This window comes from Chiloscyllium plagiosum, unplaced genomic scaffold (assembly GCF_037043375.1).
Source record: "Chiloscyllium plagiosum isolate Xiang-an unplaced genomic scaffold, Cpla_swu_hap1 HiC_scaffold_28, whole genome shotgun sequence".
Classification (NCBI taxonomy): Eukaryota; Metazoa; Chordata; class Chondrichthyes; order Orectolobiformes; family Hemiscylliidae; genus Chiloscyllium; species Chiloscyllium plagiosum.
This window is the reverse complement of record NW_028270166.1, coordinates 13,630,707-13,649,315: the sequence shown is the minus strand read 5'-3', so window position 1 is coordinate 13,649,315 and position 18,609 is coordinate 13,630,707. Positions and strand designations below refer to the sequence as shown.

The 18,609-nt window shown below is 39.7% G+C and overlaps 1 protein-coding gene across 2 annotated transcripts in view; it reads right to left on the bottom strand.

Moving 5' to 3' along the window:
- Nucleotides 1-757: 757 nt before the first annotated feature.
- apc2 (APC regulator of WNT signaling pathway 2) overlaps nucleotides 758-18,609 on the bottom strand; it is a 209,140-nt gene continuing 191,288 nt past the window's right edge. Inside the window, exons 14-15 of one of the 2 annotated variants that reach the window (XM_043721336.2) lie at nucleotides 17,845-18,059; nucleotides 758-15,037 (exon numbers count right to left, since the gene is read on the bottom strand). In XM_043721336.2, the coding sequence (XP_043577271.2) occupies nucleotides 9,283-15,037; nucleotides 17,845-18,059 (5,970 nt within the window). In that variant the 3' untranslated portion in view covers nucleotides 758-9,282. The remainder of the gene's footprint in view (nucleotides 15,038-17,844; nucleotides 18,060-18,609) is intronic. The other variant, XM_043721338.2, reaches the window with a different exon arrangement.

Here is an 18,609-nt window from a genome sequence, read left to right as displayed (position 1 = left end):
CTGAATTGTCATACCAAAGATGGCCCAACCAATCAGCACCCTCTTCTCATGCTGCAATAAAATGGTGTCCCTTTTTTCAAGTCATAGAATATCTACATTGTAGAAATAGGCCATTCAGCCCACTGGGTCGACACCAACTTCTGAAGAACATCCCACCCAGACCCATTCCCTACCTTATCCCTGTAACCCTACGTTCCCCATGACTCACCCACCTAACCTATACATCTCTGGACATTTTGGGCAATTTAGCATAGTCAATCCACTTAGCCTGTACATTTTTGGACTGTGGGAGGCAAACCAGAGCACCCGGAGGAAACCCACACAGACACAGGGAGAATGTGCCAACTCCACACAGACAGTCGCCCTAGGGTGGGTCAAACCTGGGTCCCTGGTGCTGTGAGGTAGCGGTGTTAACCACTGAGCCAGCGTGCCACACTCTATCTTCGTTCTGATGAATTCAAGTTGAAAAGCTTCAATTTCGTGTCTCATTTTCACAATGTTTAAGTTCTGTACTATCAAGAAATTACTTAGTTTTTCAGTTTTTAAATAAAAACCGAAAGAACTGTGGCTGCTGGAATTCAGAACTTCAGTTCTGAGGAAGGGTCGCTGAACCCAAAACATTAACTCTGATTTCTCTCCACAGATGCGGCACAGTGGCACAGCGGTTAGCATTGCTGCCTCACAACGCCAGAGACCTGGGTTCAATTCCCGTCTCAGGCGACTCTCTGTGTGGAGTTTGCACATTCTCCCCGTGTTGCGTGGGTTTGCTCCAGTATCCTCCCACAATCCAAAAATGTGCAGGTTAGGTGAATTGGCCATGCTAAATTGCCCATAGTTACATTTTACAGTTAAAAATAAATTAATCCTTCTTCAGATATAGACAAAATAGGTAATGTATTAAAATTATATCTTAAGACTCAGTGTTAAGATGCATATTGCCTTGTCTAATGGACAAGGAGAAGTGAATTGAGTTTTTACTGTTGTCCTTCTGTGTTTGTAACAAAAACCTATAATTTTTTTTCTCCTTTTCTTTCCCTTTTGAAATAGGTGGTGGTGTCTCTCCCTGAAGTTTGTTTGGGTATCTAATTTTAAAATGACCCACAGCAAATTCTTCTGCATTAAAGCAATATAGGGTCTATTAACACATTCAAAAGCCCAGGGGGAGGTTATCGTGTCACAAAAAAAATACAAAAGGAAAGGAAAGAAGGAAAAGTTACAATTATGAATTACTTATAAATCAAAGATATTGACATGAATTCACCTGGATTAGGATCCAATAAGACAATGTCCACTGAGGTCTTTCAGCTGGCTGGTCATCAGGACTCAGTTTTCATTGAATTTAGGTAGAGTTAGTTGAAAGCACAGTAAACACAATCTTGGAGACAGGGAATTTGTTCATTTCTCTGGCAAAGTATAGGTATCTTTCCAGAAATTCTACTTCAAGAAAGTTTGAGTTTATGGGGCAGGCTGTAGCTTAACCTGAAGCTACCTTGATTATTTCTATCCCAATAATGAAAAGCACACTCAGGAAAGACGTCACAGCTGTAATGTTAAAGCTATTCAAAAACATGTAGGAGTTTCAGTCACGGATCTGGGGTTCTGGCTGAATCACTTTAGTTAACAAGATGCCTTTACAAGATTAATTGAAGGATATTAGCTCCATCTCAAGCATAATGAGTTTTGATGGCTTTTTTCAAACGAAACATTATCTAGGATTCCTTTGCATGTGTTCGACTGAAAAGTCAATGTAATGCAAGGCTGTGACATTCCAGGAGTATTTTGCATTGCTTTTGTCAACACAATGCTTATAGAACACATTCTGTGGTTTTTAATAGCCATTTTATGACCAGCAAGTGTGCAGTTAAAAAAATGAAAAACAGTATAGTTTAGATAAAATTTAGAATCTCTCTTCATGCCTTCTGGCAGTGATATCCAAGGCACAGAAGGATGGGAAACAACGATCATAGCAGCAATATGTTTGCCTAAATGCTGGCAGGAAGGGGACAGACAAAAGTTAACTTATTTGTCAGTTTAGCAAGTTAGTTAACCCAGAGCCAAATTTACAACTATTTATGACATGTTTAGCAAAAATAAATGTTTAAAGTCTGTTAATAATTTGAGTTGAATTTTTTTTAATGAGACAAACATTTAAAATACATGACTGTGTTATAAATATATACACCACATTTTTCTGATATGCAAAAGTGCCAATTTGCACATTAGTTCAGTAAACATAAAAATCCTTAAGTGAGGCAGTGATAAAATGGCATCGTGTGTTGGCCTGAGGTTTCATTAGCCTCAGTGTTGCCCTCATTAGCCCACAGGCACTGCCTTCAATCTGTCTGCACCACAGTTAAATATATTTTCTGCTGAACTCCAGTGCGTGCTATACCAAAGAAAAACACACATACTACTTAAACAGCACATAATTACAGAAGTGTCAGTCATGCCTATATTGAATACGAGATTTTGTCTTTTAAAACCTTGGAGGTTAAAAATAACCAACAGTGAATACACTTAAGAATTTCAGCTCCATTGCCATAGAAACCAACTACAGGAGGAGGACAGGCCTAGGGTTTCCACAATATCTATGGAGGCCACGTTTTAAATGGCTTAGAAGGCTTAATTTAAGCATTAGCAGTCAAAGATCAAGCATACATCAATATGCTGTTATTGATTTTTGCTTTTAAAAATGTATTGTTCAATAAACTTTTGACATCCAGCCTTTTTTTGTACCAGAAGCAGAAATACAAGCTTACAACTGCAATTATTTAAAATTCTACTTGATCCCCTGTAGTGCTGTGTACGGGCAAGTTAGAAACAAATGCAACATTCTTTTGAAATAGAGTTTGGGAGCAGTGGATAATTAGACCATGTCCAATAGACATAATTTAGTTGATAAAGGAATTTGTCCATATATATATATAAAACAGGTCGATAATTTTATTTACAGTTCAATAGACATACGTGAACAGAGAGGGAGAATAAAGTTTGTTAGAATTAGTAATTCCTCTGCAGTAAGGATGAGGACACAAATGAGGCAAATTTGAAGTGCTACAGCTCCCTCAACCCAAAACTGTTACTGTTGAAAGGATGTAAATACATAGGTAATTTCTATTATAACTGTGGGGCAAGAAATTTAAAATTAATAATCTGACAACACAAGTGTGACAAAAATTTAACCACAGGAAATACAGTTTTGTAAACAGAGAGGTCATACAGATTTAAAAAGAAACGTTAAAGATAACAGACAAAAGAAAAAATTACTTGACTCCTAAGCTTCCCCTCATTAAGCAATAGTAAGTACATAGGACTCCATTGTGATGCCCTTCAGACAGAATGGCCTTCAATATTTATGGTCCAGGAAGAGTCATCACTTAGTTAAGCATTCAGAGTGTAACTGCAGAATCATATTCCAGGAGAAGTCAGTGGCAAGTATCAGCAGAAGCAATATTAGGTATAAGTATCCTCTTGATCAAAACATCTTACTGTAACAGGACCATTACTGAAAGGAGATAGGATACTTAAATATCAGAAAAGATCTGCCCATTTGCTCCTTTCTTGCTTACAGCACACCACATCTTCTTACCTTCTCACCATTTTCCTCAATCCCTCTCATTTCCACAAGATCACAAAATAGCTTTGGACAAAAAGACCCTCTAGTACATTTGTCATCATTCCAAAATAGACATCCAACTGTTTTTCAAACAATCCTTTAAATACATGGAGCAGCTCCTTAAACTTACTTAAAAATTTAGCTTTGTGAAGTCATCATGTTAGATCAAGAAAGGTATAACATGCAATTTTGTTTTTGGAGAAAACTATATTCAGCATCAATGAAACAGTGATTAATTTTAATCCTTTTTCACTGCTCTCAATGTAGGCCTGAAATAAAACCCTGCTCATGAAGTAAAACATGGAATAAGTTTTACAACTCTTATTTCACAGGAGTAATTTATCTGTGAAATTTCTTCTGCAATACAATTTGGTTTTTTTACAGTATAATTTTCTCCCTATAAAAAGTTTTCACTTTGTGATTACATTGAAGGATTTCTACTCGAGTATGATATGGACTAAGGAACATCTAAAGATTTCTGTGAAATGCTATGAAATTAGCAAGCTTATTGAGTTGGGTAGCTTATTTAGTTTATTCCAGGTGATTGAACTCTGATGCACAAGGTTTGATAAAGATTGCATTTTTTGTTGCCCTTCCTTTAATTTAAGTTTATTGGAAGTAAATTATTTTACCCACTGATGAACACAGTTAATTGGTTTATGTATAAGTAGCGATATAAAGCTGCTTTCCCAAGACTAGGTATCACTAGCAGGCAATGAGTAGCTTTAAAAGGACAGCATCCCTCTGGTTCTGCAGTACAGTGTTACATAGGGAGTTGCATTTTAAAGCATCCCTTCTGCATATTTCTGGTATAAGGTGGTGAATGTCCTGACCATGGCTTTCAATACAATATGGTTTAATGGTAAGATGCCCACTAGGCCACCCACCCTTTAGCCCATTGGCACACTTAAGCAGTCAGTTATCTTATTTTATCTTCATGTGTAAACTTTATCCTTACTTTAAGTCTTTATATATATTTATTACATATATATTTGTTAATCTAATATCTTTATCACTTTTACCTAAGCAACTCCCATTAATAGGTGTGTAATAAACTAACATTGTGTGTAATAAACTGACACTGAGCATCTGTCTCCACAATGCACAAGGTTTATTTGAAAACACTGGCTTTCAGCGCCCTGCTTCTTCATCGGGTGCTAGTTGGACTATAATCTGGCGTCATGCGATTTTTGACCTTGTCCAATCCAGTCCAACAGTGGCACCTCCACATCACGATGCACTAGACACTGAAAGGTGGCTGTTTTTTCACCAGTTTTAATACAAGGGCTAAAAGGAGGAGGGTTCCCTTCAGGAAGGTTGTCCTGTGTGCATCCTGGGCATCCTCCCAACAATTTTGGTTCTCCTATGTATTCCCACCTCAGCTTCAAAAATCCACCAGCTCTCATATTTTTCCTTAGTCTCAATGTCAAAATGACAGACCTAACTCTCTCTGGACTCTACGTCCTCTTAGCTCCGGAGACTGCCTGCAACCAAAACTGGAACTGCTGGACATTTTGATTGGCCGATCAGCTTCTCTTGAGGATAGGATGTCTTCTTGCTGATGGTTGGAAGTCCCACTCTCACCTCTACCATGAATGTGTTGTTAGAACTACGTTATGTATATTGTTAAGAAGTTAACCTATCTTTGAAATAAATATAAAGTGTCTTACCAAATGGCTCCCAAAAGACACATGACTTCACTTGTGCTGATTCAACTGCAGCCAAAGTAAACACTCAGGCAGTGTTATCTTAAGAATCGATCAGAAAGGGTTATTAAATAATTCAATGATTCCAGAATGATACCTTGAACCTTAAAAGATGTGAAGACTCAGTTTCTGTAATGTTGAACAGAAAACAGGAAAAAAGGCCTGACAAGGAATTTCAGTATAAGTGACTTTGCTTTGTTGAACAATGATTCATCAAAGTTAACATCTGCAGCCAGTTTTTTTTATTGTGATAAAAGCTGGCTAAGGACAGCCATTAAGAGGAGAAACATCTGATCCCCATTAGAGAGACATCTTGAAAATCCAACTGCTTCTCAATGAGTGACAGAGAAAGACATTCAGGGCAAGATTTAAAACTTGCTAAAGGACTGCTGTACTCAGCCAGTCTAGCAAGAGCTACAATCTATAGTGTCATAAAATTGAAACAAAGGATTATTCACTCACTTCCAGAACCAGTTCTGCTTATTGAATCCATCTAGGAGAACAACCTCTGAATCTTCAACAGTGGAGAGCATCACAGGTGCAGAATCTGATATGAAGTTTCAATGCTTTTCCCTAAAATGCATTGATAGGAAAGGTTTAGAAGGATTTGGGCCAAGTACAGGGGAATGGGGTTAGCGTGGATGGACATTTTGGTTGGCATGGAACAGTTTGAGCTGAAGGGCATGTTTCCATGCTGTAGGATTCTATGTCCTCAGAAAGAGGATCTTCAAGCAAGTTAGACCTGCAATGGTGCTGGATATTGATCTTATGTTCATCTTCATGTATAAACTTTATCCTTACTTTAAGTTTTTATATACATTTGTTGCATATATATTTGTTAATCTAATATCTTTATAATTTTTACCTAAGCAACTCTCATTAGTAGGTGTGTAATAAACTAACATTTTAATCTTGCTTGCAGTGTAAACCTTTACTGCTGGTTATTTTTTTAAATTGAATCATTCAAAGGGGGCTACATATGAGCTTATACAAACTCTTATTTCATGGACCACACTGAGGAAATACCCTATTATGTGGCTGTGACACTTTGCTGAGGTTGTCTGCAGTATATTCCTGCTGTAAGGTGGCTGTCTTTAAAATTGGCTATTGGTGACTGGCCTTTTTGCGAGAGAACAGTGAGTAGTATATAACCCTCCCTTCCCTCCCATCTCTGTGAAGTTCAGCCCCATAGCCAAGATACAAGTCTAAAGCCTTCAAGTAGCACACAAGCTTAAGTAGAGTACAATTTCATCCTAATGCTTAGGTAGCAATAAAGAATGAAGTGGAAGGCTGCTTTTACATTGTTGACATCAAACAGATTAAAAGTATGGGGCTTTGAGGGGAGGGTGCAGGTGTTATGATCAACATTGCATCCAATCCCATCTTCTCCCTGTTAGATTAAAAAGATGCAGAATGTCTCTTAAAGAAGTGTTAAAGAAGCAAAATAAAATATGCATTTACATAAAACCTTAAATTGTCTCACACACAGAAAATTACTTTGAAGTGCAGTGATTCATGTAATGGCAAATACAACAACCAGTTTGCATTTGGCGAGGGGTGAATATGTAGTTTTGTGTTTTTGGCACAATTTGAGTAGCATAGCAGGAGAACCTCCTGTTCTGCTTCACATGGTCTTTATACCATTTACCCAGCTCCAGCAGACAGAGGGAGACTGCTAGCAACTGTGCAACATTTCAGTTGATATCACTGTTAGATAAAGGCATCATCAATAGCAGACTAAGTACCAATCTGCTCTCAATGTCATTTGTGGACCTAAGTCTCTTATGATAAAAGATTACACTGTAATAATAATAATTATATAAATTCTCAAATAAAATATCAACTTGCTCATCATGTTCCTTTTGGTAACTTTCCTTCCAACTTATGGTAGATCTTTCTCAATCACTGACTTGTTTTGCCATTGCAGCTCTTGCCAAAGCTCTATCGTTACTTTAGAAACATTTAATATCTTTTGCTATGCGAGCATTTCTTTTTGGCACAAAGCATTAGAACTGAATGATTCCAGGTCAGGTGTAGGTCAGATTAAATACAAAGTGCTTCATGTTACTCCCGAACAATTTTAACCCAAAACTGAGCATTGTGGTATTTCAGTTTCTTGTAACAACCATCCTCTTGGGCTCTTTGAATGACAATGTCACTTCTTGTGATATTTATTCTAAATGCAGGTATATATGTTGTAAACCATCATAGCTGTCAGCGTAAGGATATTCGTTCTCATAGAATTGTTAAAATCTAAATCCCAGATCGGAAAGGACAACACAGAAATTTGAAAGGTTTTTAGCTCAGGTTGAGGTTCTGGCTCTAGGTTTGCTCGCTGAGCTGGAAGGTTCTGTTTCAGACATTTCATCACCATACTAGGTAACATTATCAGTGAGCCTCTGGATGAAGCACTGGAGGTATGGCCTACTTTTTATTTATGTGTTTAAGTTGCCTTGGGTTCCTCAACACACAATCTATTCCCTATATTTATTCTCGCACAGTTCAAGAGTTACCACTGTGCATATCTCCCTGAACCACTGAGTTATTTAAGTGCATTTTTAGATGATAACAATTCTGAAAATTAAACTTCAGTATTTATCGATTCTAATAGTTGTTAAAAACGCAGCCAACAGCATTGCTAGCACAATGTCAGAACTAGCAAAAAATCTAATCTATTAAGAATTTCTCCAAAAAGATTTAAATTTTTAAAAATGTAACATCAAACAAAAAGGGAAGCTTTACCTACAACATTTTGAATTATAAATCCTAAAGATGAAATTTGTATTAAGAAACTGAAGCAAGTTCGCTTAGAACATGACACTACCCTTTCAAAACCCTTTTTTTTATTGTAAGCTCCCATCTAACAGAAATTCCCTCTCCTAAATTACTTTTAATCAATCTTTTGGCTACGTCTGAGGCATGTAGGATGTGAGCCCAGACTTTCAGGGGCCCAGAGGTAGAGACATTACCACTACAACACAAGATACCCCTTAATTTTAAATTTGACTTGTAACCTAGGAATGAACTATGAGTGAAGTGTTTCAGTCTGCCTGCTTGCTTTTATCTTTAGTTTACATTGGTCATTCAGAAAACACTGTTTTGTAAAACAAAAGGCCAGTGTTTGACCTCCAGTGGAAAACAAAATTACACCGTCTGCTCTCCCTCTTTCCATTTAAACTGTGTGACTGTGCATACTAATGGGACATATTAGTGAGCAGGATGGGGAGCATTAATACATTACTCAATATTCCAGGAATTGTAGTACACATAATTGAATGCCTTGATTCAGGTTACATGGCCTAACTTCATTATTATTGGACCAAGTGTCTAAACTGAGAAACAAGCCTATTATTGTCACACATTGTAGCTGTCTTTGTAAGTTGAGATATTCATTGAAATGGCAACCATTGCTGAATTAATAATCAGTTTTATAAATATCAGCTTAGATCCAGTAGAATCTCAGCACAAACTTAACTGTCTCAGCATCTCTGATTTGCCAGATGCATTAACCAGCCAAATACTTTTTGTTCAACTAAAACCTGCCAAATAACTGACCAAACAGAAACCAAACACAAACTCATAAAGTTTGAATGTTACCATTAGTCACTCACGTCTCATTGGAATAATCCTGTATTTATATGTGTGAATTGTCTATAGCTCTGTATCACCATTTGTTATGGTCAGCTCATACATATAAACATGTGCATTAACATTGTTGATATTAAGTGTCTTTGCAGGAAGTACCTCACCTTATTGTGTCTTAATTAAAAAGATAGTCTCATAATCAGATGGATGGTAGTAGAACTAAATTAAATGACGCATGCATTTTGTACCCCAATTAAGACTGTGACTGAGGCACATTTATGAATGAACACATCTTCCATAGATTGTATCACTCAAATGAAAACTGCAAAGCAATAAAGTACTTAAGGTCAAGTAGTCTACTGATCAAGGTGACTTTCAGCTTTGCACTTTTCCCACTGTCTTCTCATTAATAATAGGTGCTCGTATCTGGGGCGGTTGGAGAGATCCACTGTCTGATCTTATTGTCTTGGGGCTAGGTATGTAGTTGAAAGGGGTCACTCGAGCTGCTCTGCTTGGAGAACCATGTCTACTTGAATTGAAATGCATATGTCCTGGGACATTCGTATAGTTTTCAGTCTCAGCTGAAACGGTCATATTGTTCCTCATCTGCATTATCGTTTCAGGTTCCTGTTCATTGTCTGAATAGACCCCATATGCTGTCTCGGTATTTTTCCCTATAAATGATCTGCTCATGGCATTCCTTGGAATAGCCTGTGCAATGTGAGGAATTAGGTCAAGTGTAGGCGATGTGCTTGAATTTGTTTTTGTGATGGGGAAGTCTTCAGTTTGCACAAAAGCATCACTGGTTTTAGTTTCCACAGTCCCCACTTTGTTCAACTGCTGTTCAGACTCTGATTTATTTACCAATGCCATTGCTGAAGGTGGAAGAGAGTTGCTAAGAAAATAGGGAATGTCTTCATCTTTGATTCTTCTCCACGTTCCTTTTAAACTTGGCTGATTCTTTTTCATCTGTTGTTCTTTTTGGTTTGCAAGCTGTTGTTTAGTTCGAGGCTCTTCTTCACTTTTTGTCTTGTCACTAGATTCTGATGAAGCTGAGCGAATGGAGGATGGGCTTCCTGCCTGCTGTAATACATTTATGTGCGGAGAGGATGAATAGCGTTTAAAATTATCCTGTTTCCAGGCGGCACTGTTTTTCACCGGGAGCCTTGAGGGGCTCTCTGAACTTGGCCTTCTTGAAAGCTTCTCGGTTCGGAGTTCATCCTCGTTGCACATGGCTTTTCGTTGACTTATATTCAGGTTGGATGCTGTTTTACCAACTCTTAACTCTTGGCATTGAGAAGAACGTATGAAGGCCTTCTGAAAATCTGACTTGCTTCTTCTTGGTGACACAGACTGAGACAATGACGAGACTGATTCAGATGAAGAAGCTTCAGATTTCTGCCTCATGAGAAGGCTTGAGGACTCTTTGATAAAGGTCAGCTGTCGCACAAAGCTGGACTTATCAGATTCACTGCCACTTGATTTTGTTGATGACATTCTCACCAGGTCCAGTCTGTTTGGTGGCATAACCTTCTTAGAACCTTGACTCTTATTCGGTCCAAAAGATTCATTCCTTTGAAAAGAGGGCATCTTCTTTGCGGGAGTTCCCTGTTTAGTTGGTGTCTGAATGTTTGGTGGTTGGGCTGGGGATTTGCGAGACTGTTTCCCTGAGACTGGAGATTTGATATTTGGAGTAGATGGTGTAGAACCTGCTTGAGGTCTTGATTTCTGATCAAGCTTGTTGATACTGGGTTTTGTTGCATGCGGCATCCCTTGCCTATTAGACTGCACAGATGGTGTAGCATTCTTTGGGATCTGTCTAGATGGTGTGGAATTCCTTGAAGGACCTCTTGCCATTCTTGCTGGTGGAGTCACGCTTCTTTTTGGTAAGCTACTGTCAACCTTTTCTGTCATATTTCCAGGCCTGTGCAAGCTTCGAGACCTAAATGTCTGGTTGGAATTTTTGGAAGCTGCAGTATTTTTAGGTGCTGCTTTCTTTGAAGCAGGACTAGCAATTGCGGACTTCTTCCACATGTCAGGCATGTAGATCACAGTCCTTCCTCGAAAGACCACAGGTAAGCTCACAGCCCGAGATGGCGGTTTAGGTGCATTGGAAAATTTATTGGCAACAGAAACTTTACTTCCAGCTGCCTTATTATTTTCATTCAGTTTCCTTCCTTCTTTAGAAGCACCTTCTGCACCCTCAACACTGCGTGTTTGTTCTTTCAGAGTCTTTTTCTTATCTTTCCGCTCCAGAGTGAAATGCAGTGTCGATCCAATGGACAATCCTGACACAAATGATAAAATGGAATCAGATTCAGAGGAGGGTTCTCTCGAAAGGCAGGCTGCAGCCTGGTGCAAGCTGGTGACTATTGAGTTGGCACCTTCCTGAATAGCTTTCCACTCTATACTTTCCAGATCAGGAGACGTTAAATCTGACAGTGAGCTATAAACATCTCGGCTTGCATCCTTCCTGTGGTCCACATCATAAGCCATATTCCTCCCAGTGTTGTTTTGCACATTACCCTTCATGTTTTGCTTTGCAGACCTCTCAGACTTTCGCTTTGAAGAATGTTTCCTCTTCTTTGGCATTGCTGAGCTGATGCATTTCTGTAAAAGATCATCTTCTGAATCATAGCTCAACGAACTGGGTGAACTATCCCGTCTTGCTGATAGAGATGAGCATCCATTATTAAAAGATTTTGAAGCTGTAGAGATTTGAGACTTTTTCCGTGATTTTACAAATGCTTTCCGTGTTTTCACTTGGGTGTCCTCTAATTCTATGTCGCTCAGTGAACTTAATGAAGAACTAAGGGAAAAGCAAAGAGGACTTTCATTGGTTATATTTCGTTCAGTTTTACTAGCCAAACTGGCAGTTCGGAGCTTTGTGATCGCTTTATGGCTCTGATCTGGTTCAACTTTCACTGCTCCATTTTGGTTGATGATTTTTTCCTCATAGTCATTTTTTACTTCAGTTTTCGGTTTCACTGTATCTTTTGCAACAGTAAGCATATCTAGAGAGTCATTTTCGTAAAAGCAATAAACAGCTTCCTCAGTAGGTGTAGTGTGTCGCATAGATTGGAATGCATAGCTTCCATGAATATATTCGGCACAAGGAACGTCCATTCTTTGCTGTCCTTCTTCTGACCTCTTACAATTGCTTTTCTTTGTGTCCAACTCCAGCACATGTCTGGATGTAGTTTGATCCTTCCTTAAGCTTTTTGCAATCCCACCTGGTTGGAAAACATGGCTATTCTGGCCTTGGTATGACTGTGGTGGCAGAGAATTCTGATTCCTTTTCAAAACTTCCCTCTGGTTGAGATTAAGCGAATGCGATTGAGCTCCCAGCTTTGAATTATTGACATTCAAGTTGTATTTATTTCCCTGCTCGAGACTTCTATCGTGCATCCTTACAGCTATAGGCACCTCTAAGTCATCAGCATTTTGCCCTTCTGCAGGGAGTAACTCTCTCCTCTCAATCACTTCAGCCTTATTGTTTATCAATTTGGGTGATTCTTTCTGAGGATATTCTAAGGTCTCATCGCTGAGTGAGGCTGAACTGGAAAAATTCACCGGGGTTCCATCAACAGAATCAGAGTATGAGGAATCTTCTTTAAAAGTGTCATTTTTTGAGGTGCTGTGCCCAGATGTCTCTACCTGAGAGTGTGCTGGCAGTAGCATGTAAATAGGCAGCTGAAGAGGCTTTTTAGATTGCAGTACCTGAGTGGGCAAACCAGATATAGCAGAGGTTTTCACTTTCCTGAATTTGGTTGGCATTGCGGAATTGATGCATTCTTTCAGGATTTCGATGTCGTCATCAGAGTTTTCCAGGATACTATCAAGCTTATCAACTTTTTCCATTCCATCTCCATTCCGTTCCTCTCTGATGTCTTCTCCTTGTGCACGGCAATTAAAACAACTCTTCTCTTGTAGCAGTGGCATTAACTTTAACTCAATATCCTTCTGAATATATGGCTCATGAAGGGTGAGGGCACTCAGACTTGAAGCGCATGAAAAGTTTTCATTGGGTTTCTCTAAGGTGAAATACAGCATAGTGTCAATATCTGGAGGGAGGTGAAACCGTTCCTTAAAATCATTGATATCCATGTGTTTTTTCATATCACCATCCCAATGGTTATTGCCTTGACTGGCATCTTTTTCTAGCTGGTCAAGCAACGGTGTTTTACTTCTGCTTGGGGGCATGGTTTGACCAGGGCTGTCAGGCAAGTCACTGGGACTGATGGTACCACTTATCATTTCACTGCAAGGGTCGCTTTGAATGGAACTTACAATTGAAGGGCTTTCAAAACTTCCAAGTGAACTGACTGAACTGCATCTGCTTAAGACTAATGGGGTTTCTTGCAAGTAGTTTTCTGATGGACTTGATGGACTGGAGTCCATATTCCTCGAAGGTAACTTTTTCCTTATCAGAAACTTTTCATGCTTTGGGCAAGGTATTTCTATAGGTTGAGATGCACTGCTAAATGAATGATCACTGGACTTGATCCGTATTTCCTCTGAGGAAAAAGACTCATCAGTTATTGTCTTCCCAACAGGCAGTGGTGATTCTTTTTCTACACCAATGATTTCCAGAGAAGAGTCACTATCAACCTCATTTTCACTACCGATTTGGACATCCGATATATTTTCCGCAGACGAGAGGGATGACAGTGAACTACATCTTGAGAAGCAAATAGGGGTGTCTTCCACACAATAGGTTTGTAAAGTTTCCTGGTCATTGGAAATTGGAGTGGAAGTAGATGTGCTCGAGGGACCTTGGTTTACATTTCTGCTACTCTGTGAATATCCAGAATGGACCCATGCTTGCTTTCTGCCACTCAAACTCTGAGGTGTCAGAGAATGTCCTGGACTCGGACTCTGACTGCTTCCTGTTGTGACTGATGTCACGTGGATCTTTTCGTAAAAAGGTGAAAATCGTTTCTTACTTATTTCATCAGGTTTTCTTATACCCCAAGCTTCATTCAATGTAGGTTTAGACTCCCTGGAACTCAATTGTCCATCAGAATCTTTTCCATCTAGCTGATTTTTCTCCCCACTCTTTAAGTCCAAGTTGGTCGGCCTTTTCTGATACATAGGATGCTCACCTTTTTGGTCTGTAACTGAGGATTCCTTCACTGGATTAGTGTCACATTCGGCGGTGTTATTAACACCATCTAGACTATCACTTGACAAGTTTGTGTAGTCTGTTCGTGCACCCAAAAGGGTATGAACTTTGCTATGATATTCACGTTTGCCTGAAGTAGCAACATCAGTAAGATTACAGGGTGATGAAGACTTTGTCCTGGTTTCATTCAAGTCATCTAATGCACACTGCCAGTCGATGCATTGATCTTCAGAACTAAGACTGAAACTGTCTTCCGAGGATGTGTGCATGTTAGACATATCTTCCACTATTTTGTCAATTCTGGCTACTGTTGTGGAGATTTGATTTACCAACCTCTCAGCTGCGACAGACACATTATCAGTGGCAGGGTTGAATTTTTGAAGATTTCCGTCAAGATCTTTATCTGATTCTGAGCATCTTCCACTACTGCGACACCTGGACATGCCTTGTCCTTGAAGAAAGGAAGAGTTCAGGTACATGGAGAGCACACTTAAGCCTCCAGTTTCTAATCCAGTCGATATATTTGGACCTTCATCGTCATCAAAGCAGCCAGAGTCCGAAGCATAATCTTTAGCTAGGTTTTCAATGTGCCTGAGGGGTTTGTTGATATTTGGATGCTTGGGGCTCAGTTTTTCAATGCCGTCAAATGTCTCTGTTAAATGTTTAGCATCCAGTTCAGCCTCCAGGGCTTTCTGCTTCCTCATGTATAGAGAAGGCATGCAGGAACCTGGGGACACCATGCTGGTGTCTTTGTATTTGGCTGGCCGGTTGGTCAAAAGGTTCCTCAGGGCAGCTGCACTCCCCATTGCTATCATCTTGTGTTTGGAATGAATCAGGTTCCTCAACATGCTAATGGCCCCCAGGTCCCACAGTAGTTCCTGATCCTTTGAGCTGCGAGCTGAGAGATTCCACAAGGTTCCGCAAGCATTGCTGACAATAGTCAAACTATGGGACTTCAGATGTTGCAACAAGGTCTGCAGGCAATTGTAGTCACGGAGAATTTGCCTAAAACAGAAACGAGGCCATTAAGCAAAAGAGGCACTTATCATTTTAAATAAAGGAGGAGAAAGATCCAAAATTGAGCATTTTTCAAGGGTAGATTTGAGATTACAGGAATAGTTGATATTATTTAAATAATGTGTATTAATCATATATGTATTCATGATTTGAAATTAATGAAATATCGTACCATGCATAACTTGGATTGAAGTAAATAAAATTCACAGGGCTATTATATAGTCATCCAATTCTCAAGAAATTTCATCAATATCCTCATTGTTCTGCTCCAGTTAGAATTTAACCACATACATATCATCCTCATAACTATTCCATGTTAATAGTAACAAAATACTTGACTGGATAAAGATCACTGAACTGAAAGGTTAACTCCATTTCTGTCTCCACAGATGCTGCCGAATCTGCATAGTATTTCCAGCATTTTGTTTTTATTTCAAACTTTTGTCTGACTTCAGTTAGCCCAGACAGTTGTGAAAATCCATCAAACATGGTACAATTGCAACATTTAAAAGGCATTTGGATGGGTATATGAATAGGAAGGGTTTGGAGGGATATGGGCCGGGTGCTGGCAGGTGGAACTAGATTAGGTTGGGATATCTGGTCGGCATGGAAGGGCTGGACTGAAGGGTCTGTTTCCATGTTGTACATCTCTATGACTCCATGTACCTTTTTCCAAAGAGATAAATGTATTGAATCATGTTATACTTTACTAGAAAACATGCTCCTTTCACATTGGCATTAGGAATAGAGTGATTGCAACTAATGAAGCATGAATGTTAAACCAACTCACTATTTCCACAGCTGTCACTATGTCTTTTCCAACTTCAGGATGTCCTAAAGTACTTTACAGCCAAGTAAGTAATTTTGAAGTAGTCACTAATTCAGTGGAGGAAGTGCAGCAGCTAATTTGCCCACAGCAAGCTCCCATGAGCAGAAATATTAGCAGGACCAGTTTATTTATCTCTTTGTTAACAAGATGTTGAGAGATAAATAATGGCCAGGTCACCGGACAAAACATAAGAAATAGGAACAAGAGTAAGTCATTCAGGCTTTTGTGTCTGCTGCACTATTCAAAGAGATCATGACTAGGCTTTTACTTCAACACTATTCTCTTCCACTATCCTCATACCCCTTGATATTTTCAATGTGTAGAAGTTTATCAATCTCAGTCTTAACAATTAAGCCTACTTTGGGGCAGAGAATTCCAAAGATTCACCAGCTGCTTCCTCATGTTGCAAACCTAAAAGGAGACTATGTCCATTGGTCCTAGACTTCCAGCCAGAGTAAATATCCTTCATGCTTCCACCTTGTTACTCCCTGTGGAAGTTTGAGTATGTTTGAATCAGATCATCTCTGGTGCTTCTAAACTCCAGAGAATATAAACCCAATCTATTTAAATGTTTTTCAGAGAAAGGGGAAACATCTTCCCTGCAGAGTCCCTAAGAATCTTATATGTTTTAATGAGGTTGCCTCTCATTTTTCTAAACTCCAAATGAGTACAGGCCCATCCTACTCAACCTCACCCTTAAGTCCCTCCATATCTGGTATCAGCCGAGTGAACCTTCTCCAGACGGCCTCCAGTGCCAATAGATAAGGGGGACCAAAACTGTTCATGGTATTCCAGCTGTGACCTGACTAGTGTTGTGTACAGTTTTAGCAAAACTTCCCCCTACTTTTATACTCCATTCCCTTCATTGCAAGTATATCTTTCCTTAGATAATGAGACCAAAGCTTCAGGCAGCACTGCAACTGTGGGCTCACTGAGGCTCTATATAATCGCAGCTGAAAATGTGTTGCTGGAAAAGCGCAGCAGGTCAGGCAGCATCCAGGGAACAGGAGAATCGACGTTTCGGGCATAAGCCCTTCTTCAGGCTTATGCCCGAAACGTCGATACTCCTGTTCCCTGAATGCTGCCTGACCTGCTGCGCTTTTCCAGCAACACATTTTCAGCTCTGATCTCCAGCATCTGCAGACCTCACTTTCTCCTCTATATAATCACACTAAGGCATCTTTGTTTCTGCACTCAATTCTTCTTTTGTTACCGACCAGCATTGTAGTTGTTTTCTTAAGTGCTTGCTGTACCTGCGCATCTACTACCAATAACTCATGAACAAGAACACCCAAGTCCCTTTGAAATTCAACAATTCCCAGCTTCTGACTGTTCAAGAATACACTGTATTCTGTTTTTTTCAATCAAGGTGGATAACCTCACGTTTCTCCACATTGTATTTCACTGGCCAAACTTTTGCTTACCCTCACCAATTTCCCCATCTTTGACACATCCTCCTCCCAACTCATACGTTTTGAGTTGTTTGCAAACTTGAAAATATTACAGTTAAGTCTCACATCCAAATCTTTGATATAAATTGTGAATAACTGCAGACCCAAGTACTAATCTTTATACTATCCCAATGCCATCCTTAAAATGTCCCATTTATTTCTACTGTTTGCTTTCTGTTCCTTAACCAGTTCTCAATCCAAATCAGTATACTCCCTCTAATCTCATGTGCTCAAATTTTGTTTCCCAAGAACTTCCCTTGCATTCTTCAAAATAGTATTTGAAATCTTTCACTTTCACCTGACAAGGAAAAGAAGCCTTGGTTTAATATAACATCAGAAAGGTGGCACCTCTGACAGTGCAGCACTCTCTCAGTACTGCAGTTGAACGTCAGCCTTGGTTTTAAGCTGGTTTTGAACCTACAACCCTCTGACTCAGAGGTGAGAGGGCTGCCAGCATACTAAGACAATTTGTTGCAGTGTAGCAGGCTTTTAAAAGAAGCTTTTAATTGCTGTACCTGTACTCCTCATTTGTTGCAATGAGACTGGAAACATTTCGCAGAATGCCTCCTCCGCTCTCAATGATGGCGAGTGAATTACTCTGACACTTGTAGGTCAGGGTTCCCACAAGGAAGACCAGTGCCCCTTCAACAGAGCAGATGGCCACCTTGTTCTCTGTGCTGTGTGCTGACAGATTCCAAAGTGCACTCAGCAGGCTTTTCAGTGTCGACTCCTTGAGACGAACATGAAAATGCAAAACATCAAGATGAGTCCAGATGACAGCGGACATTGAATTCTCTGTAGCACATCCAACTGAAAAGACAGAATGACTGCAATCCCTTTATCACATCAATCAACAAGCTCTTGAATGAATCTAAGGTTCTTCTGGAGTTCAGACCTACTGCGTTTACATAGAAAAATACAGCGCAGTACAGGCTCTTTGGCCCTCGATGTTGCGCCGATCCAAGCCTACCTAACCTACACTAGCCTACTATCCTCCATATGCCTATCCAATGCCCGTTTAAATGCCCATAAAGAGGGAGTGTCCACCACTGCTACTGGCAGGGCATTCCACGAACTCACGACTCGCTGAGTAAAGAATCTACCCCTAACATCTGTCCGATACCTACCACCCCTTAATTTAAAGCTATGCCCCCTTGTAATAGCTGACTCCATACGTGGAAAAAGATTCTCATGGTCAACCCTATCTAAACCCCTAATCATCTTGTACACCTCTATCAAGTCACCCCTAAACCTTCTTTTCTCCAATGAAAACAGCCCCA